Raw genomic sequence first — 23,764 nt, 5'->3', positions numbered from 1 at the left:
CGGTGGCATTTCGAAAATGGTAACACCCCATCTCATTAACAAAGCTACATGTATGAAAAGTGTGTTACCTTTCCTCCGCCGACCGATATTTTGAATAGAATATGTGATTTGAAAGTCAATAAACACTGAGGTACACTGGTATACTAACAAGTGTTTTATGTGGTCCGGGATGTGTGGTGACTAACACTTGACCTTCGAATGACCCCCTCATGGTTGACCAAGGATTGCATATTTGAGACTGCTGACCACGATTCTTAAATCAACTAAATGGACACCTGTTCACTTATACAAAAAGTGTTTAACACATTTCCTGTTTAACACAGTGGAAGGTTCATTACGGAATTCCAACACTTTTTTTTAATGATTTTTTTAACCTTTATTAAACTAGGCAAGTCAGTTAAGAACAAATTCTTATTTACAATGACGGCCTACACCGGCCAAACCCGGACGACGCTGGGCCAATTGTGCGCCGCCCTATGGGACTCCCAATCACGGCCGGTTGTGATACAGCCTGGAATCGAACCAGGGGGTCTGTAGTGACGCCTCAAGCACTGAGATGCAGTGCCTTAGACCGCTGCGCCACTCGGGAGCCCACTATCAGTGTCTGTGATTGACTGGAGCTATCACAATAACAAACTAAGCCAAATGCATGAATGTGAAATCTACTCAGTGTGATAAGGCTTCTCGTTTCCTTTCCCTGGGGAGAAGTGGCTTAATGGTAAAAACTCGGAAGAGCAGATAGAAGAGATTGAAAATCAGATTACTGCGGTGCTCAGTGTTTGACAACAAGCAGAAAATTGCATCACTTTGGCTCATTCGCAAAACAAACTCACCCTGCTACACAGACATGTGGGCCTTTATCAATTGTATGCTAAGATTCAGCTATTTTGTGTCTCCAAGCTCTTCCAAATAGAATGACTATGCTATGTTCTTCAACCCATAAACAGTCATGTCATTGCTTACCATATTAGCAATGCATTTTCTCACTAAGCAACAATATGGTCAAGTATTTGGATGAAACATTTTGCATTATTTATGAGTAAACACTTTGATTTACACTGGTCATGTCCCAGGGTCTTAGGACAATAGAATTACAATTAATTAGTCTGATAGGCTTTTTCCGTTCTAGTAATTTGAGTAATTGGGTAACACCTCTTATGAATATCCTCTTCATAATGCATTAAAAGCACATTTATAATGCCTTATGAGGTATGCAAAATGCTCTATAATGCACACCATCGGTGCAATTAGCTGCTCATCTATAACTACATTCTAATTATATTTTTGTAAATTAGGTCACATTGTGGTATTGCGGTATCACCTAGCGATAGTTTATCACAAAAACCTGTACTGCAATAAAACAATTTTTTTAAAGAAGTGAGACTGGCCTCCCTCCAGCTTTCACAGGAAGCCACCCACCTCCATCGGGTCCAGAGGCTCGCCGTTTTTCAGCCATCGGTACGAGGACTTCGGTTTGGCACTGGCCTTGCACTCCCACACCAGGGTGTCATCGATTGGCTTCTGTGCATCCTGAGGCTTCTCAATCAGGTGAGGGGGAGCTGCAAGGTCCACAGTATACAACACTCAATGAACGAACATCTCAACTTTTATGCATTGTTTACCGGGATTCTGGATGGTGGTTAAGATTGCAAATGGGTTACAGTTTGTGAACATAAATCAATGAATCAACCGAGCAGGCAATTAGTTATAATAAAGCAACCAACCAAGCTATTCATTAATCAACTTCCCATGAACCCAAATCTGACCCCAAAAGAAGCAAAAAAACAAAAACAGCAGCAATAAGAGGTTCAATAACAGAGCCCATATACAGCTCTTTTGTCACAACCATTTTGAATGAAAAGCTTACAGATTGGTGATTGGCTTAGGTTAGTTCATATTGACTCGACACATTATTGTGAATTACTGCTAAGTGAAGTGGATGTGAGTCTAAGGCAGCAGCGTTTTAAATAAAATCCCAAATCCATTTCTATTGGAAAATGGTGGAGTATTTAAAATGGTGGTTCTTGTGTCACATGAATGACTACTGCCTTATCTTCCAGCTTGGCCTCAAAGCCATACGAAGCATACTATATGTATTTTTGTGCACCTTCAAGACATATGATATGTACCAATGGTCTAGACTCTAGTTACTTTAGACAGAAATGAAAGTAGGGAGGTTGGTAGGAGAGGATGGGTGGGCCTACGCTGCGACCGTCTAGCAATCCAAAGGTTGCGTGTTTGAGTCGTGTCAGTGACAACTATAGGATTTGAGCTAACCCTTCTCCAAACCCTTTTCCTAACCTTAACTTAATTCTCCTAACCTTTTCCATAAATTCTTCTAACCTTTGTCGATTTAGTTTCCTAAACTTTTACGTAAATTATCCTAACCTTTGTTGTTAGTTCTCCTTACCACCAATATCAATTCTCCCTGTAATTGTCCTTTGTAATTGTCCTTTGTTGTTATGACGCAACAAGCAACCTGGTCTCAGAAAATGATGTATAATCGTCGTATGATACTATACGTTCTTTAATTCATATCATATTGTATGACCGCTATTCCATTCATAATGTGACCTTATGTAAAGTAACATATCATACTAAATGGAGAGTTTAAATAATACGTACCAAATCATACGAAGCCCTGAGACCAGGTAGTATCTTCCACAAGGACAGGGGCAGATTCATGGCCTTTGAGTCATCACATAAATACTGTATGCTGGCCAGGGGTCAAGGACACCTATTTGGTGTGTGTTTTTGTGCGTTTGTGTGTGGATGCGAGCAAGTTTGTAAACTAAGCTGCTGTTGTGTGATTTAGTAGATAACATACTGTAAGCATGCTGGGATAAACCTGGGAAAACAGACAACGACAAGAGTACTGCACCATGTCTACTACTAAGTTGAATCTATTATTGGAAGACTGTTCTGTAAATACTCCTGAGTGATTGATATACAGTATATTGTGTTGAATCATGATTGCTGTCATATTGTCATGTTGTACTTGTCTTTCTTGCTTAACACTTGCATTTGTATTTTCTTACTAGCACTGATTTTTCTGATACTGTAGAAGTTTTATTGAAGAAGGTTTTTACTTGCAATGTCTATGTGGTTGTCTTACCTACCTTAGTTGATTGCACTGACTGTAAGTCACTCTGGATAAGAGCATCTGCTAAATTACCAAAGTGTAAATGAAAATGTAATGTGCATAAGGAATACCTCTAACTTTTACACCTGTCCAACATGCTTATTGTAATGAGACTTTTTGAAGCACTACTCTGGAGGAGACTACACTCTTCAGAGATGTGTCCAAAAACGTACAATAGCACTCAATCAATCACTTAGATTTGGACTTAGTTGCAAAAAGGACTTGGGGTGTTTTATGTTGATGATTTATCTTTGTATTTCTTATCTCCTCTAACATAGGTTTGCGGAATTCATAGTCTGAAGTGAATGTTTCTTGACAACCCTATAAGGGTGAAGAACTGTTTTGCAGCTTTTTGAAAGAATAATTCCATTATTTCTAAACAACCTTTCCTCAACTGTATTGCTTTTACAAAAGCCTACAGTATGATGAATGCACTGGGAAGAATCCAAGTCCCAACCATTGGAGAATTGAAAATACATTACTGTATGAAGAAAATACAAAATGATAACCTCCCCAAGAATTACAAATGAGACCACCAAAGAGTAGGTAATGGAAGGGAGACACAACTGTGAGGCTACTTTTTAAGTTCATTTTATCCAAAAGCAGGCTTATTCATATGTCATCCAACCTGTGAAACAGGATCTTATTTAATACATTTAGTGGAACTTTGAAGGGCAATTAAGAACGAAATTGAAAGAGAGGCTGGGGATATGGGGATATTGTTCCTGTGCCAGCAGCAGGGGATGTTGTGCTTCATGTCCAGATCCCCCATATTGATTATCTTATTCCTCTATACAGCTGATGGATGCCCCACAAGCTCCTGTCTATGGGAGTTCAAAAGGAGATAACTGATTTTTATCACCTGGCAAGAGGCCAGTCATTGTAGCTGGGAGAAAGAACAGACGAAAAGCTTACAAGGACAAACAAGCCTCCACAATGCACCACTCAGAGCCGGAGAAAGTATCAAGACCATGTAAGGTTCTTGTCAAATTACAACATGTTTTGATCTACCCACAAGTACTGGGAAATGTATTATCATATTAAAGACATCTCCTTTTGAATAAAAATCGGTAATTCATAATTTTATAGCCCAACCCTCTGTAAAGCCTTGTGGGTGTCACAACTTCCTCCGAAGCTGCCTCCTCTCCTTGTTCGGGCAGGCTTCGGCATTCGTCGTCACCAGCCTTCTAGCCACTGCCGCTCCTCATTTTAATCATTCCATTTGTTTTGTGTTGTTTATTACACACACCTATTCCCTCTGCACCCTTGTCTTTGTGTGTGATTGTTTATTGTGGTGGTTATTATAGCTCAGTGGAGCTATATTGTATTTTGTATCGCCGGGATATTCACCCGTGTGCCTTGTTTTCTCCAGTGCACCGTATTACCGCACTGGAGTGATTTACGTATTGCTGCGTACCGCTGTATTGCTCAATAAACCATGTATTCTGTGATTTACCCTCCTGCGCCTGACTCCGTCCAAAATCACCCACTACAGAATCACACACCCGACAGCATGAAGTCAGCAGGAGCAGGGAATATGCCTGGAGTTGTGGAGCGGGTCCGGGAGCATTCCAACATGTTAGCCAGCTTGGGCGAAACGATGGATCGGGTTCTCCATGTCGTCCAACGCCTGGAGAGGAGAGGACCCGATCCTTCGGGACCAGCTGAGTGACCGGATCCAGCTACCCACACCCCAGCGCCCAGAGGTATTCACCTATCCCGACCGAGGGAGTACGACGGCACAGAGGCCCGCTGCCAGGGATTTCTACTGCAGCTGGACCTATATTTTTCCACCATTAGCCCAGCTCCATCGGAGCGGGAGAAGGTGTCCGCCCTCGTCTCCTGCCTCTCTGGGAAAGCCCTGGAGTGGTCCAACACGGTCTGGAGTGAAGGAGGAGATGCGTTGGACAACTACGGGGAGTTCACTCGCCTCTTCCGGGCAGTCTTCGATCACCCTCCCGAAGGAAGAGAGGCGGGCGAGCGGCTGGTCCATCAGAGGCAGGGGACGAGGACCGCGCAGGACTTTGCCCTGGAGTTTAGAACTCTACCGGCTGGGTCCGGGTGGAACGAGCGGGCCCTCATCGACCGCTTCCGTTGCAGCCTGTGATAGGACGTCCGAAGGGAGCTAGCCTGCCGGGATACCACGTCGACTTTCAACCAGCTCGTGGACATGGCCATCCGGTTGGACAACCTGCTGGCTTCAAGAGGACGTCCTGGAAGGGACCTGCCCGTTTCACCACCCCTCAACCTGGATTACATTCCGATGGAGCTGGGTGGTGCCGCGATCCGGGAGAACGGAGGACGACAGCTCCAGTTTCACTCGTGGCAAGAGAGGACACTCTGCTGCATGCTGTCGTCAGAGTTCTCCTGGGTCTGGAGGCGGCAGGCAGGGCACTCTCGCGTCACCCCAGGTAGCGCAAACCCACACTCATTCAGAGCCCTCTGCTGCGCACTTCACCATACACGTCACCTTCCCTGATTACACGGTAGTTCCCCAGTGTAAGGCGCTGGTCGATTCAGGCGCAGCTGGGAACTTCATGGACAGGTCTTTAGCTAATCATCTATCTATCACATTGGTTCCCCTACCCATTCCATTGCCCATCAAAGCACTTGACAGTCGACCATTAGGGTCAGGTTATGTTAGGGAGGTTACAGCACCCGTCACGATGATTATGCAGGAAACCCATAAGGAGCAAATCACCTTTTTTATTATTGACTCCCCCGATTTCCCTGTTGTGTTGGGTCTTCCCTGGCTCACACTACACAACCCCACCTATTAATGGCCTCAGAGGGTTCTCACGGGTTGGTCGCGAGAGTGTCAGGGTAGGTGTCTAGCTGTTTCCGTTGGTGCAACCACTGTGGAAAGTCCAGACACTACCTCCACCGTGCGCATTCCCCCCGAATACCTTGACTTGGCGCACATGTTTTCCAAAACCTGACCGAGACCCCCAGACGTTCTGCTCCACCCAAGCTCCGCCCCTGTGCCTTCTTCTCTAAGAAGCTCAGCCCGGCGGAGCAGAACTATGTTGGTGATCAAGAGCTGTTGGCTGTTGGCTGTTGTCAGAGCCCTGATCGCGTGGAGGCACTGGCTCGAGGGGGCGAAACACCCTTTCCTCATCTGGACTGACCACTGTAACCTGGAGTACATCCGGGCAGCGAGGAGGCTGAACCCTCGCCAGGCCAGGTGGGCTTTGTTCTTCACTCGGTTTGATTTCACGTTGTCATACATACCAGGTACTAAGAACATGAAGGCAGACGCACTGTCACGGCTGTACGACACAGAGGAGAGGCCCATAGACAACACATACTCCGGCCTCCTGCATTGTGGCGCCAGTAGTGTGGGCGGTGGACGCGGACATAGAGCGGGCGTTACACACAGAGCCATCTCCACCTCAGTTCCCAGCTGGGCTGCGGTACGTGCCGTCTCTTGTCCGTAATCGTCTTATCTATTGGGCACACACGTCCCCCTCCTCTGGTCACCCAGGTATTGGCCGTACAGTGTGCTGCCTGACCGGGAAGTACTGGTGGCCTACCTTGGCTAAGGATGTGAGGGTGTATGTCTCCTCCTGCTCGGTGTGCGCCCAGAGTAAGGCACCTAGGCACCTTCCAGCGGGTGGGTTACATCCCTTACCAGTTCCACAATCGCCATGGTCCCACCTGTCAATTGACTTCCTCACTGATCTTCTCCTCTCTCAGGGTAACACCACCATCCTGGTCGTTGTGGACTACTTTTCTAAAGCCTGCCGCCTCCTTCCTCTGCCCAGTCTCCCCACGGCCTTGCAAACTGCGGAAGCCCTGTTTACTCTTGTCTTCCGGCACTACGGGGTGCCAGAGGACATAGTGTCTGACCGGGGTCCCCAGTTTACATCCAGGGTCTGGAAGGCATGCATGGAACGTCTGGGGGTCTCGGTCAGCCTGACCTCTGGGTTTCACCCTGAGTCTAATGGGCAGGTGGAATGGGTGAATCAGGATATAGGTAGGTTCCTGCGGTCCTTCTGCCAGGACCGGCCGGGGGAGTGGTTGGTGTTCTTGCCATGGGCCGAATATGCCCAGAACTCTCTCCACCACTCCTCCACTAACCTATCTCCATTTCAATGTGTTTTAGGTTATCAGCCGGTCCTGGCACCGTGGCATCAGAGCCAGACCGAAGCTCCTGCTGTGGATGATTGGTTCCGGCGTGCGGAGGAGACGTGGAACGCTGCCCACGTCCACCTCCAGCGCGCCGTGCGTCGCCAGAAGGCCAACGCTGACCGCCACCGCAGTGAGGCCCCGGTCTTTGTACTGGGAGATCGGGTCTGGCTCTTGACCCGGAATCTGCCCCTCCGCCTGCCCTGCCGGAAGCTGAGCCTGCGGTTTGTGGGGCCGTTCAAAGTCCTGAGGAGAGTAAACAAGGTTCCGAATAGGTTACTACTCCCTCCTCTGCCCCCTATGTCGTTGTGTGTGATTATTTATTGTGGAGGTCACTATAGCTCGGTGGAGCTATATTGTATTTTGTATCGCTGGGATATTCACCTGTGTGCCTTGTTTTCAACAGTGCACTGGAGTATTTTACGCATTGCTGCTTACCGCTGTATTGCCGAATAAACCATTTATTCTGTGATTTACGCTCCTGCGCCTGACTCCGTCCAAAATCACACGCTACAGTGGGGATCCTTCAGTAATGCATAAACAATAAAATAATAGGTAGAAATACTGTAAAACCTTCAGAGTGGCCATTAAAAGCTTTCTCAGTAAATGGGCCATAAGTCCAGTCTGAGTGCGGAAGAATCACCTGGCCTTGAAGGGATATATAAATCTCTAAGGACACTACAGCCTCTCTTTAGCCTCTGGCACAGCTTGTCAAGAATGAAATATTGATAAAACCTTAATTTACAACCTCATTCCACTATATGATGCAGTTATATAGCCAGTAAAGAAAAAAAGTGTTGAACATTTGTAACATGCGGGATATGCACCCGGGTCTCCCACGGGAGCAACCAACATCTTAGACCATTAGACCAAGAGGAAATTCCCTCTTGGGCCGAGGGCAGACACTGGTTTTGAAGTTCGTAGGCGGGGCTACCTCATCACGTGACCATGACCGACTCATGTCCGTTACAGATTCACAACAAATATAACAGGAGAAGACATTTTACCTAAAACTATTTGCTAACTTTTTTCATCAAGCTATTTTACATAATACGGATAATTAATTACTTTTTCAGTTAATTCTTTACAGATATATACTGTAATATGACTGGAACAATTGTGCAACATCATGACATTGTGGACGCTATTTGCTACCTCATGATCTACAACAGTAGTAGGTAAGAGGATAGGATGAGTCTAATATTTTACAAATCTCTGAGAAAGTGGGAACTCAGCCTTGCTGCACCAGAATGTTCATAAAAAACCTCTTAAGAAAAGATGGTTTCTGAAAGAGAAGGGAAATTAAGTTGTGACTCCATCATGGTATACCAAATGAAGTGGCTCCATTGTTTTTTTCCCCAGTTGTTTTTCTTCACAACTCTACACAAAACCCCCAGTAACTCTTACCCACCATAGAAAGAGAGCTTTCCTTTAGCCGAGTTCCTCCCTTTGGAGTTTTCGGCAACACATTCATACAGGCCTGCATCTTCCTGCTGGAAGTAGGGGATCTCGAGCACTCCGCTGGCCTTGTTCACGTCCACCTTTCGGCCAACTGCTACCCCATCCACTCTTCTCCAGCTAATGGTGGGAACTGGGCTAGTTACACACAATAATAGAGAATGCAATGTAAAAACCTGAATAGCACTTTTCAAGTGAATGTTTCTGTTTTTGTAAATGTGTTTATTTAACCGGCCAGTTGGACTGAAAATAGTTAATTGGCTGGAAGGATAATATGGAATGTGATTCGCTGATATTACAGCAAATTGAGGAAGGAGGGGCTGGTCTTTGAGAGGAGAAACCAGCCAGCAAATTAACTCTTCCCTGTCCAATGCTGTCTTGTCAATTAAATAAACACTGCTCTATAAATCATATCACACAGTGTGCTCAAGGCTTAACATCTTGTTAATTTTGTTTCATGACTAGTGTGATGGACCACAGCGTGTCTGCTTAGCAGTATAGCTTCCTCCCCATCTGGGTACACTGTTCGTACAATGGGTCGAACCAGGGTCCTCTGCCTCACAAACACACGTGACTGCCCACTTGACAACGTACTACCAAGTTGTACCAAGAAAAACCTAGCAATTCCACAACACAAGTGGAGTCATTTCAAGCTTTGGAGTAGAGCTGGGTGATATGGACAAAAAAGTAATATCATGATATTTTGCTCAATAACAATAAATATGTTTTTTTTATGCACAGTTACTTTCCATTAGTGGCAGTGCTCTAGACTAACTTTTTCCAGTGTCATTAAGAAGTAATGCAGGAAAGAACTTAGCTATTTCATCTAACATGTTCAGGGAATCCATGATTGATATTTTAATGTGCAACATGTCAAAATAGTATCCAGAATGATCAGATTTCGTTTGGGCTATTTAGAGATGAATTTGCCTGGATCTTCTATAACCTATGGACTATAGCCTACGTATATGCTATATAATTCATCACCTGAGGAAGTGGGAACTAAAAACACATTAGCTAGATTGCTAACTCTAAATATGATATTCTTGCTAGATAGCCATGTAATTGATCTAACAGTAAATGTAATGTCCTACAAAAACATTCCATTGGTAGGCCTATAGGCAGAGGTGTGGATTCGAGTCACAAAACATAGATTATTCAAGTCACAAATTTGTTGACTTGAGACTCGTCTTGATAGAAAATAAAATAACTTTAGACTTGACTTGGACTTGGAGCCTCAAGACTTGACTTGAGACTGATGACTTGGAAAACTGTTAATCAACACAGGTCAAGTGAGATAGCAGATTGCTGAACAGGGTGCAGCGCAATCGTCAAATTGTAGAGAGGATTTCCATTAGTAAATATGCAGCTCCAAAAATCTGCCGATCAAGAATATAAACTGTTTACTTTGCAAGCTAACCAGTAATAGGGCATCAAGCAACAATTGCTAGCATAGGCCTTCTGGTATTTTTTTTGGCTATGTCAAAATTGCTGGAAGCAGGTTAATGAACACTACCGTTGACCAAATAATGGTTTTAGAACCCAAAAAATCTGCAGGAACGTTGTGTAGCCTAATCACTGAAAATAACCGATGTAAGCAAAATTGTTTTGATAAGAGGAAGGCAATGTCGGTGTCTGTAATTTTCAGTTTATCGACCCAGCTCTACTGTGAAGTGAGTTTACGTTATGATCTTAAATCTGTTATTCTAGAGTGATACAGATTAGGACTTACTTTCCCAGTGCAAAACACTCCAGTTTGACAGTGGAACTCTTGGCCACAGGTATGATGTCGGGAAGCTGGATTTCAATCTTTGGCTCATATTCACCCATTACACCTAAAGGAGTATCAACAAACAGGTAATACACATAATACACATATAATTAACAAATCATTCAAAATGAGGCATTCCAGTTCAGGTGGGTGAGCTGTAATATTGGAAAGTGTATTTGTGGTTTGTTCGCTTATGTTATTTATTTACAAACCTCTTCACTGAAGAACACAATAATGTAAAAAATGATGATGTTACTGTTTGGAAATCGTGTAATGATACAGAATGTGTAATGTACACCAGTGGTACAGGTTGAGAGCCCTACCATCGATACGTAGCACTAAAGGGGTGGGGGGGCCTTGAATGCTACTTTTGGTGACTGTGTTGGTCACCACACAGGTGTAGTTGCCCACGTCTGATGGCTCCACCATGGCAATGTACAGGTTACCCGTCTTTTGAGATACGAAGCGACGAGTGTCTTGCATCACAAAGGATGGGTACTCATTAAAGATCCAGGTGAAGGTGAGCTCTGTGGAAAGAGGGGGGAGGTATAAATATATGAAGAGTTATATTCCAAAACGTTATATACAGTGAGTGAAAAAAGTATTTGATCCCCTGCTGACTTTGTGCGTTTGCCCACTGACAAAGAAATGATCTTTCTATAAATTTAATGGTAGGTTTATTTGAACAGTGAGAGACAGAATAACAACAAAAAAATCCAGAAAAACGCATGTCAAAAATGTTATAAATTGATTTGCATTTTAATGAGGGAAATAAGTATTTGACCCCCTCTCAATCAGAAAGATTTCTGGCTCCCAGGTGTCTTTTATACTGGTAACGAGCTGAGATTAGGAGCACACTCTTAAAGGGAGTGCTCCTAATCTCAGCTTGTTACCTGTATAAAAGACACCTGTCCACAGAAGCAATCAATCAGATTCCAAACTCTCTACCATGGCCAAGACCAAAGAGCTCTCCAAGGATGTCAGGGACAAGATTGTAGACCTACACAAGGCTGGAATGGGCTACAAGACCTTCGCCAAGCAGCTTGGTGAGAAGGTGACAACAGTTGGTGTGATTATTCGCAAATGGAAGAAACACAAAATAACTGTCAATCTCCCTCGGCCTGGGGCTCCATGCAAGATCTCACCTCGTGGAGTTGCAATGATCATGAGAACGGTGAGGAATCAGCCCAGAACTACACAGGAGGATCTTGTCAATGATCTCAAGGCAGCTGGGACCATAGTCACCAAGAAAACAATTGGTAACACACTACGCCGTGAAGGACTGAAATCCTGCAGCGGCCGCAAGGTCCCCCTGCTCAAGAAAGCACATATACATGCCCGTCTGAAGTTTGCCAATGAACATCTGAATGATTCAGAGGAGAACTGCGTGAAAGTGGTGGTCAGATGAGACCAAAATCGAGCTCTTTGGCATCAACTCAACTCGTGTTTGGAGGAGGAGGAATGCTGCCTATGACACCAAGAACACCATCCCCACCGTCAAACATGGAGGTGGAAACATTATGCTTTGGGGGTGTTTTTCTGCTAAGGGGACAGGACAACTTCACCGCATCAAAGAGACGATGGACGGGGCCATGTACTGTCAAATCTTGGGTGAGAACCTCCTTCCCTCAGCCACGGCATTGAAAATGGGTCGTGGATGGGTATTACAGCATGACAATCACCCAAAACACACGGCCAAGGCAACAAAGGAGTGACTCAATAAGAAGAACATTAAGGTCCTGGAGTGGCCTAGCCAGTCTCCAGACCTTAATCCCATAGAAAATCTGTGGAGGGAGCTGAAGGTTCGAGTTGCCAAACATCAGCCCCGAAACCTTAATGACTTGGAGAAGATCTGCAAAGAGGAGTGGGACAAAATCCCTCCTGAGATGTGTGCAAACCTGGTGGCTAAGTACAAGAAACTTAATAATATAATAATAACTACAAGAAACCTCTGACCTCTGTGATTGCCAACAAGGGTTTTGCCACCAAGTACTAAGTCATGTTTTGCAGAGGGGTCAAATACTTATTTCCCTCATTAAAATGCAAATCAATTTATAACATTTTTAACATGCGTTTTTCTGGATTTTTTTGTTGTTATTCTGTCTCTCACTGTTCAAATAAACCTACCATTAAAATTATAGACTGATCATTTCTTTGTCAGTGGGCAAACGTACATAATCAGCAGGGGATCAAATACTTTTTTCCCTCACTGTATATGTGTTTTTTTCTCACTATCTAATCATGGCATGGTGTTCAATTTGTTTAAAATCTATCACTTGATGATTTGTGAAGAAATTAATTTGTTCAAAACTGTTCAACTATTGTCTTTCTCTCTCTGGGTCAACCACATTTCATGCACTGCAGTGCTAGCTAGCTGTAGCTTATGCTTATAGCACTATATTTATTATATGATCCTTTGATTGGATGGACAACATGTCAGTTCACACTGCAAGAGCTTTGATAGGTTGGAGGATGTCCTCCGGAAGACGTCATAATTACTGTGTAAGTCTATGGAAGGGGTTGAGAACCATGAGCTTCCTAGGTTTTGCATTGAAGTCAATGTACCCAGAGGATGACGGAAAATAGCTGTTCTCTGGCTACACCATGGTGCTACCCGACAGAGTGCTGTTGTCATTGCAAAACATTGTGTTTTAATCAGTTATTTGGTGACATGAGAATATATTTGATATAGTTTTATCTAAAAAAGTTTCATTTTTTAAATGTTTCACTATTTTTATTTGTATGAAATTCACTGAGTAGTCTGATCCTCCCCTTCCTCCTCTGAGGAGCCTCCACTGAGTCAATGTTCTTCATAGGTCCTGAAGGGCTGCAGTGTGTGGCTTTTTGAGTCCTGAGTAGATCTAGCTAGCGTCGTAGTATATCCCTCAGGATAGATTGCTCTGGACCAAGTTGTTTCCCTGTCCCAAAAGCAATCATTCCTGTTGGTAAAGCCTGTTTAATAGATTACTCTGCAGTGTAGTATTGGGAATAATTGTGAAATGAGCTGTGCTCTCATTAAATGAATGAGTGGAATGGTATCAAATACATCAAACACATAATTTCCATGTGTTTGATGCCATTCCATTTGCTCCGTTCCAGACATTATTATGAGCCGTTCTCCCCTCAGCAGCCTCCTGTGATTTACAGAGACGAGTTCCAATCTAGTGATTGCTTGACTATTATTTGGAGAGTGGTATGTAAGTATGGCCAAAGTTAAAGTATGTAATTATTGCATTTACATTCATCAATGAACAATTGCATTGTTTATATTACATCCCATGTATTCGGTTCCTACAACTGTTGCCATAAGCACATTAGTATTGATTAACTTTTTATGTAGTGCTTATGATTGCATCCCAATACTATTACAGTAGGCCTACACATTTAATGTAGGTATGTAGCTAGGTACCCAGTACACTGCTTATGTTGAATAGATAAATACACATTTGTAGTATAGGGCCCCCTTTGAGCATCACCTTGGTATTCATGACTTGTAGCATCAAGGTTTGATACATCTGCTGCAGAGATACAGGCGTACGATCTTCTTCACCTATTAATAATACATTCAGTGCTCATCCTGACAAGTCTATGCATTTTTTATGTTTGTTTTTTGAAACAACATTATCCAAACGTGCGAGGGGGTGACAAACAGGAATAAGAGGAACTAAAAGGTTACTAATTGACTAGTTAAAGCAGGAGCAGTGTGCTGAGTCACTCCAGAACTTCTGTGGTTAGTCAATAATGCACCATGGACTGACATGGATTGACAGGGTTTCCTTTGTGGTTCCATTTAGCTGATGTATTATGAAAAGCGGCTTCAATTTCCTTTTAATGGTTTGAGGATGGATAAATATTAAACTGCAGGTACTGCTAGTACTTGGTTGCACAGCCTTTGGCCACAACCTGGTCTCAGAGCATTTCGTATAATTTTTTATCCAAGACACTCCTTTTAGTATGATATGTTACGTTTCGTATGGTTTGTATTAATTTGTGGATGTCCATCACCCATTTCGTATGATATGTTACGAATTACAAATCGTATTATATGTTACAAATTTGAAAAACGTAGAATATGTTAAGAATTTTAAAAACGTACTATATGTTAAGTATTTGCAAAACGTATGAACGTTACGAATTCTAGCTAGGTTGCTAGGCGGCTAATGTTAGCTAGCTGGCTAACGTTAGCTAGGCTAGGGGTTAGGGTTAGAGATTAGGGTTAAGGTTAGGGTTAGGTGAAGGGTTAGCTAAAGGGTTAAGGTTAGGGTTAGGGGGAGGGTTAGCTAACATGCTAAGTAGTTGCAAAGTAGCTAAAAAGTTGTAAGTAGTTGAAAAGTTGCTAATTAGCTAAAATGCTAAAGTTGTCCATGATGAGATTCAAACTATTTAGTCAGCCACCAATTGTGCAAGTTCTCCTACTTAAAAAGATGAGAGAGGCCTGTAATTTTCATCATAGGTACACGTCAACTATGACAGACAAAACGAGATTTTTTCTCTCCAGAAAATCACATTGTAAGATTTTTAATGAATTTATTTGCAAATTATGGTGGAAAATAAGTATTTGGTCAATAACAAAAGTTTCTCAATACTTTGTTATATACCCTTTGTTGGCAATGACACAGGTCAAAAGTTTTCTGTAAGTCTTCACAAGGTTTTCACACACTGTTGCTGGTATTTTGGCCCATTCCTCCATGCAGATCTCCTCTAGAGCAGTGATGTTTTGGGGCTGTCACTGGGCAACACGGACTTTCAACTCCCTCCAAAGATTTTCTATGGGGTTGAGATCTGGAGACTGGCTAGGCCACTCCAGGACCTTGAAATGCTTCTTACGAAGCCACTCCTTCGTTGCCCGGCGGTGTGTTTGGGATCATTGTCATGCTGAAAGACCCAGCCACGTTTCATATTCAATGCCCTTGCTGATGGAAGGAGGTTTTCACTCAGAATCTCACGATACATGGCCCCATTCATTCTTTCCTTTACACGGATCAGTCGTCCTGGTCCCTTTGCAGAAAAACAGCCCCAAAGCATGATGTTTCCACCCCCATGCTTCACAGTAGGTATGGTGTTCTTTGGATGCAACTCATCATTCTTTGTCCTCCAAACACGACGAGTTGAGTTTTTACCAAAAAGTTATATTTTGGTTTCATCTGACCATATGACATTCTCCCAATCCTCTTCTGGATCATCCAAATGCACTCTAGCAAACTTCAGACGGGCCTGGACATGTACTGGCTTAAGCAGGGGGACACGTCTGGCACTGAAGGATTTGAGTCCCTGGTGGCGTAGTGTGTTACTGATGGTAGGCTTTGTTACTTTGGTCCCAGCTCTCTGCAGGTCATTCACTAGGTCCCCCCGTGTGGTTCTGGGATTTTTGCTCACCGTTCTTGTGATCATTTTGACCCCACGGGGTGAGATCTTGCGTGGAGCCCCAGATCGAGGGAGATTATCAGTGGTCTTGTATGTCTTCCATTTCCTAATAATTGCTCCCACAGTTGATTTCTTCAAACCAAGCTGCTTACCTATTGCAGATTCAGTCTTCCCAGCCTGGTGCAGGTCTACAATTTTGTTTCTGGTGTCCTTTGACAGCTCTTTGGTCTTGGCCATAGTGGAGTTTGGAGTGTGACTGTTTGAGGTTGTGGACAGGTGTCTTTTATACTGATAACAAGTTCAAACAGGTGCCATTAATACATGTAACGAGTGGAGGACAGAGGAGCCTCTTAAAGAAGAAGTTACAGGTCTGTGAGAGCCAGAAATCTTGCTTGTTTGTAGGTGACCAAATACTTATTTTCCACCATAATTTGCAAATAAATTCATTAACAATCCTACAATGTGATTTTCTGGATATTTTTTTCTCAAAAATACTTTTTTTCCCCACTGTATGTAACTATACCAAACATAATATATCATACTAATTTTAGTTCAATCAGGCTTTCTTGTGTCTCCTTCAGCAGGGGGGTCTTCCTATGTTTACCAATGGTTGCTTTTGCTGGCACTGGGGGCCTTGAACGTGTGCAAGACATCATGAAATCAGCAGATTATCAAGGCATTTTGGAGTGCAATGTTCAACCCAGTGTCCAACAACTGAGACTCAGTTGAAGGTTATGGGGGAGGTTCGATAACAGAGTCTCAGTTGTTGGACACTGGGTTGAACATTGCACACCAAAACACCTTGATAATCTGCTGATTTCATGATGTCTTGCACACGTTCAAGGCCCCCTGTACCAGAGCCAGCAAAGCAACCCCACAGCATTATTGAACCTCCCCCATGTTTGATTGTAGGGTAGGGGTTATTTTCTTTGAATGCTTCCTTTGGTCGTTGGTAAACATAGGAAGACCACCCTGCTGAAGGACACACAAGAAAGCCTATTGAACTTCTCAAAAACCCACCTAAACAAGCTTAAATCCTGGGGAAATGTTCTGTTGAGCAATGAAACTAAATTAGAGCTCTTTGGCAATACAGTTCACAAACCCAAATTAAGCATTCAATTAAAAAAACACCCTCCCTACAATCAAACATCGGGAGGTTTGAGTATGCTGTGGGGTTGCTTTGCTGCCTCTGGTATTAGGGGCCTTGAATGTGTGCAAGGCATCATGAAATCAGCAGATTAACCCAGTGTCCAAAAACTGGGTCTCCATTGAAGGTTGTGGGTCTTCCATCAGGACAATGATCCCAAACGCACATCAAAAAGCAACCAGAAATGGTTGAAGAAGACTCACTGGACTGTTCTAGTGTGGCCAGCGAAGAGTCCAGATCTAAATCATATCCAAAACCTATGGCAAGATCTGAAAACAGCAGTTGGTGGGTGGCACCCCTCAAACACTGAATAATTAGAGCAGTTTGCTGTTGAAGTGTAGAAAGGTGCAGCAAGCTCATTGATGGCTACAAAAAGCATTTGTTGGCATTTATTTTGGCTAAAGGCTGTGTATGTAACAAAAGTACTAGCTCCAGGGTGCCAATAATACATGCAAGGGTGCCAGTATATTTGGCCACAACTGTATATGGCATTGTTTCATACAGGTATATCATATTTGATAGAGGATAAAATCTGCAAGCCATGTGTGTAGCTTGCTAGCTACCTTGATTTGTGTCAGGAGAACAAGTGATTTCATCCTTGAGTAAATCTAAAAGGTCTAGTTCCATTAGGAAAAGGAGGTCAGGTGCATTAGGTCTGGGTCTGAACACAGACATCCAGATAGACACTCAGAGAGCAGTAGAGGACATGAGTGCAGACAGGCAGGCACCCTAATGCACAGGCTCTGAAAAAAAAAAAAAAGAGTGCCACCGTGATTTCTCTTTAACTCTGTATAGCATCTTGGGTCTTGGCCACACTCAAATCCCAAAGCCTTCTCGAGGCATTTCTAGTTAATCATTAACCCTCTGAGCGCCGGAATTCTATAATTACTAGAATGGCCATGTCTGACATTTTGACTGTTGATATTTAAATTGTGTAAATATTCCATAATAAATAATACATTGCAAAATGAATGCATTTATTATGTTAAAATAGGCCATAAGAAACCTCAAGACACCAAATGTAAATTGTAATCAGTCAGAAAATGTATTAATTGATCCAGAAGTGCATAGATTGTAAATACTAAAATAAGAAGATAGTGTATTTTCTGACTGTAAGACAACAGTTGCCTGCACAGCTTGGAATAGTTTACTATCCCAATTCCTCTCAGACCAGCTTGAGCACATCCAAATGTGTGCTTGCCGCATCATCCTGGGCACTGCATATGTGAGGTACATGGATGCACTGGAGACACTGGCACTGCAAACACTTGAAGAGCAAAGAGAGCAGCTGTGCCTGGATTTTGCAATCTCTCTCTACAAGTCCCCCTTCCGTGACTGGTTACTTGCTTGTTGAGGACAAGTGACAGGCAGAACCACCTGCAGCACCCACCTCCTCTATGTTCCACAGGCCAGGACTTAGAGATAAAATAAATCCCCCATACCCAACTTCTGTCTTCTTATCTAAATTGTGTGTAATTGTTTATTTTCTGATTATATCCCATGTATTTCAGTAGCTGTTTCCATCCAATTGCCGAAAAATTTTAACGCAAATATTCTAAAATCTGCATTTGCGCATTTTCCCACCGGAGCTGTGTTTCCATCAGACTGACTTGTTGCGGATAAAAGTTGTGCGTGATGACGTAGTGCACATAAAAAGCACTTTTGCACTTACATTTCCATGTACCGAATAAAAAGCAAGAGTTCAATGTGTTTCCATTGCATTTTTCAAACAATGGTTTTGGGATAAATAGCATACTTGCCCAATCTGGTTTTGGCGCATGCCCTCTAGACAACAGTTCGCTGATAAAGTGGACAGGGTAGGTTATATTGATGAGATATGGAAAAGCAAGATACTTTTTATTTGATAATTGCCAGCCAAGCACCGATCATCATCCCACCAGCATTCATTTAATACCCATGCTATTTATTGATTTATTGTAGGCCTACATATGACTTATGGAAATAGTTTGCCACTTAAACAAGTTTTCAGTTGGTCCTTTCACAGTCATTAGGTGTTTCGCAAAGGATTTCTTACCTCCAGAGTGGGGTGGTGGGCCACATAGTAGGACCACTCCTTGGCCCTCACGAACCCTCACTGGACTTCGACTCTGTGTCTTGAAATTCTCCAAGTCTGTTTCAGAAAGACAAAGGGAATAAGCCAAAATGATCAAGCAGTATTCTACTGAATTTATGAAGCAATGGCAATAGCCATTATTGCCATTATCTAATCCATTATTGACATAGTAGTTAATCGATCATCGGTAGTGTGGAACTCCATGCAGTGACTTGACATTATACAATTTGATATAGCCCCAAACACAGGTCATGTATTTTTGTCTAATACTCCCTTTTAACAGTGAGTCATTGATTATTCTAACGACTACAATTTAATATTTTGGAACACTAATTTTACTATATTATTATATTAATATATAATAATTTATTATTCTAGCTCCTATGTAATATATTGAGCATCTACCTTATTGGGTTAAATGGCAGTATCCGACACCTTTGGACAACTTTGAGAGACAACAATTTCTGCCCGTGTACTTACAGAACTGTTCAATCCCAAGCACCTCCGGCATGCGGAAAGCCCTTCCTCAAGTATAAGTCACACATGAGTGATTTTAATTGAAACTATGTATTGTTATCACTTTCTGTGTTTCATTCATTGCGTTCCTCATTGCACACGGTCCAGCAACAATTAAACGGCTTTGAGATTGAAATAGCATGTGTATGGCAACCAATTACTTGTTGACAACCTGCTCTGCTGTTGTTGCTCTTGTAGATTTCTAAGAACCTATACTGCAAAATAGCAAACCAATGTAACCTATAGTGCCATAATCAAGAGAGAATGTAAATAGAAAGAATACTAATTCCCCATGATTACATGAACTTAATGAGAACAATGCCTCAATTAACTGATTCATTTGAGAAGTCTGTATAATATTGGAGGGCTATGTCAGCATGTCTGGATGATGCTTCAGGGACATCTGTGCCCCACCTAAGCAAGATTTATGAGAAACACTTCTAGATCGATTCTAAGTCTTGAATAACATGGGTGATTAGTTCTGCTTTAGGAAGCAGTGTAAATTGGGAATAACAGAGCCCACTGATTTATTAAAAGTATAGCGAGGTCAGGTACAGTAATGAATGTCCTCAAGGCTATGGGATAACTTTGTTATAAAGGCCTGTTTTTCTTATTTCCCATATTCTTTAACCTGTCAACATACATTTAGACATTTACATTGTTTAGGCTGTCCAATTAAAACAACGTGTGTTTCTATTTTTAAACAGGTGCACAAGTATTCAGCATTTGAGAGGCATGATTAGGTGGATTTGAAAAACAACCAAATCTTAAGAGGCCACTGAAATTACTTTGTTAAAGAAAGTCATTGCTATCATCAAAGTTATCTTTCCCTATCCCTTTCCCTATCCCTGATTTATAACAACATGTCCTGTGTATTCAGAACTAACAAGGTTTAAGAACTAACTGAACACAGTATATAATTACAAAAAATATTAACGCTTAAAATATAACTTTCTCAAAGTGAGTATTAAAATAAATATTTATTTTACAAAGAATCACTGAAACTAGGTGCATACTGTACAGTGCCTTGCAAAAGTATTCATCCCCCTTGGCGTTTTTCCTATTTTGTTGCATTACAACCTGTAAATTAAATGGATTTTTATTTGGATTTCATGTAATTGACATACACAAAATAGTCCAAATTGGTGAAGTAAAATGAAAAAAATTACTTCTTTAAAGAAATTCAAAAGAATAAATAACGGAAAAGTGGTGTGTGCATATGTATTCAGCCCCTTTGCTATGAAGCCCCTAAATAAGATCTGGTGCAACCAATTACCTTCAGAAGTCACATAATTAGTTAAATAAAGTCAACCTGTGTGCAATCTAAGTGTCACATGATCTCAGTATATATACACCTGTTCTGAAAGGCCCCAGTCTGCAACACCACTAAGCAAGGGGCACCACCAAGCAAGCGGCACCATGAAGGCCAAGGAGCTCTCCAAACAGGTCAGGAACAAAGTTGTGGAGTACAGATCAGGGTTGGGTTATAAAAAAACATCTGAAACTTTGAACATCGTACGGAGCACCATTAAATCCATTATAAAAAAATTGAAAACTCACTAACTGTAAGTCGCTCTGGATAAGAGCGTCTGCTAAATGACTAAAATGTAAAATGTAAATGAAAGAATATGGCACCACAACAAACCTGCTAAGAGAGGGCCGCCCACCAAAACTCACGGACCAGGCAAGGAGGGCATTAATCAGAGAGGCAACAAAGAGACCAAAGATAACCCTGAAGGAGCTGCAAAGCTCCACAGCGGAGATTGGAGTATCTGTCCATAGGACCACTTTAAGCAGTACACTCCACAGAGCTGGGCTTTACGGAAGACTGGCCAGAAAAAAGCCATTGCTTAAATAAAAAAATAAGCAAACACGTTTGGTGTTCACCAAAAGGCATGTGGGAGACTCCCCAAACATATGGAAGAAGGTACTCTGGTCAGATGAGACTAAAATTGAGCTTTTTGGCCATCAAAGAAAACGCTATGTCTGGCGCAAGCCCAACACCTCTCATCACCCCGAGAACAGCATCCCTACAGTGAAGCATGGTGGTGGCAGCATCATACTGTGGGGATGTTTTTCATCGGCAGGGACTGGGAAACTGGTCAGAATTGAAGGAATGATGGATGGCGCTAAATACAGGAAAATTCTTGAGGGAAACCTGTTTCAGTCTTCCAGAGATTTGAGACTGGGACGGAGGTTCACCTTCCAGCAGGACAATGACCCTAAGCATACTGCTAAAGCAACACTCGAGTGGTTTAAGGGGAAACATTTAAATGTCTTGGAATGGCCTAGTCGAAGCCCAGACCTCAATCCAATTGAGAAACTTAAAGATTGCTGTACACCAGCGGAACCCATCCAACTTGAAGGAGCTGGACCAGTTTTGCCTTGAAGAATGGGCAAAAATCCCAGTGGCTAGATGTGCCAAGCGTATAGAGACATACCCCAAGAGACTTGCAGCTGTAATTGCTGCAAAAGGTGGCTCTATAAAGTATTGACTTTGGGGGGTGAATAGTTATGCACGCTCAAGTTCTCAGTTTTGTTGTCTTATTTCTTCTTTGTTTCACCCCCAAAAATATTTTGCATCTTCAAAGTGGTAGGCATGTTGTGTAAATCAAATTATACAAACCCCCAAAAATTCCATTTGAATTTCAGGGAACAAAATAGGAAAAATGCCAAGGGGGGGGGGTGAATAGTTTCGCAAGCCACTGTATATGAGCAGTATTTCCCAATAGCACCTACCAACATTACTACACCATTGTGAATTACAACATCTGAAGTAAATAAACGATCAATATTCTCATAGTGTGAAACGCAAATGAGCTGGACACACTAAAGCCAGCCGTGCCTGACAAACCAAACTGTTCTGCAACCCCTGGATTATTTTGTCAAGCCTATCAAAGATATACTTCTGTGTGCTTTTTCATGGCCTAATTCAAGTTATTTTGAGTGCTTTCAGGTCCGTGAAATTGGATGTGAATTAGCATTTTGGGTTGCCCCATTGTGACTTAATGCAATGAATGAGAGGAGATTGTATCAAAAGAGAATGTGAGCAGGTTTTTTGTTGTGATGTGAACGAGAGCACTAACCAACAGCCATGGCTTGTCCTTCACAGTTATTTAATATTGAGTCATATTACTGTAGAAAGTACCACTCAAACCACTTTCATACCCTAAAATGTAAATGTTATACCGCTTTGTATAGTTTATATGATATGATACTGTTCCCATCTCCTCAATGCTCTATGTTCTGCTCATTCAAAAAGTGAGCAACACACAATTTTGCAGTGAGATATTACAAGTCTGAGACACTTTACACCAGGGATATTCAACTCTTACCCTACGAGGTCAAGAGCCTGCTGGTTTTCTGGTCAACCTGATAATTAATTGCACCCACCTGGTGTCCCAGGTCTAAATCAGTCTCTGATTAGAAAAAATGCTGTGGAACTGACTTTGAGGTCCAGAGTTGAGTTTGAGAGATTTACACTATGACATCAAAAACGTTCAGTGAGAAACTCTTTACAATTGCTCTCTAGCATTGTGTGATAAATTGCTGTTAAAAAATATATATATGTTTGAAATGCAGGTAGCTAGAGCCCTGATATATTTTGAACAGGCCAAGACTGTGAGTGCTGTTCATGTCCCCACTCTCTGATTGCTATAAAACCAAATAAGGATGTAATTTTCACCTGAGGCGAATGTGTGGAAGTTATAAAAGGGACTTGATAGAAATGAAGGAAGGTGTTTGTTAAAAACAAGAGATAGAAATCAGATCTACTTGTGAAATAGATAGGATTGTAATGTCAGACAGACACTGGAAAACAAATATGCTAATTATGTGCAATTGTGAGGCAGAACTAAAGAAGTGATATGAAATCTGAAGCACCTAAGATACAAGATAATTGCATCCTGTGCAGTTTCTTAAATACAGTTATTTCACCATTCAATAATTAAGCACAGAGCTAAACCCTAGCGATGATCTGAAAACAACATTGCATCTTGGGTACATATTAAAAGGATATTCCTGTAATATGGCAGTTACAATCTGTAGCGTAATGTTATATCTTACCACAGCAGAGTCAAGAGCCTTTCAATTATAAAAATCCCAAAGAGATTACAGAATTAAATCTGCCCCTATAACGAGTGAGATTATTCCAGTGGACACAAC

General features: G+C 42.3%; 1 protein-coding gene across 2 annotated transcripts in view; it reads right to left on the bottom strand.

The window, feature by feature from the left end:
* cntn3a.1 (contactin 3a, tandem duplicate 1) overlaps positions 1-23,764 on the bottom strand; it is a 105,936-nt gene that overhangs the window by 37,469 nt on the left and 44,703 nt on the right. For both annotated transcript variants that reach the window (XM_041846303.2, XM_041846304.2), the window contains exons 5-9: positions 19,046-19,141; positions 10,823-11,026; positions 10,461-10,563; positions 8,682-8,866; positions 1,420-1,559 (exon numbers count right to left, since the gene is read on the bottom strand). In XM_041846303.2, coding sequence (XP_041702237.1) covers positions 1,420-1,559; positions 8,682-8,866; positions 10,461-10,563; positions 10,823-11,026; positions 19,046-19,141 — 728 coding nt within the window. The remainder of the gene's footprint in view (positions 1-1,419; positions 1,560-8,681; positions 8,867-10,460; positions 10,564-10,822; positions 11,027-19,045; positions 19,142-23,764) is intronic.

This window comes from Coregonus clupeaformis, chromosome 24, assembly GCF_020615455.1.
Source record: "Coregonus clupeaformis isolate EN_2021a chromosome 24, ASM2061545v1, whole genome shotgun sequence".
Taxonomy (NCBI): domain Eukaryota; kingdom Metazoa; phylum Chordata; class Actinopteri; order Salmoniformes; family Salmonidae; genus Coregonus; species Coregonus clupeaformis.
The sequence above is the reverse complement of the archived record's forward strand: the minus strand, read 5'-3'. Positions and strand labels throughout refer to the sequence as shown.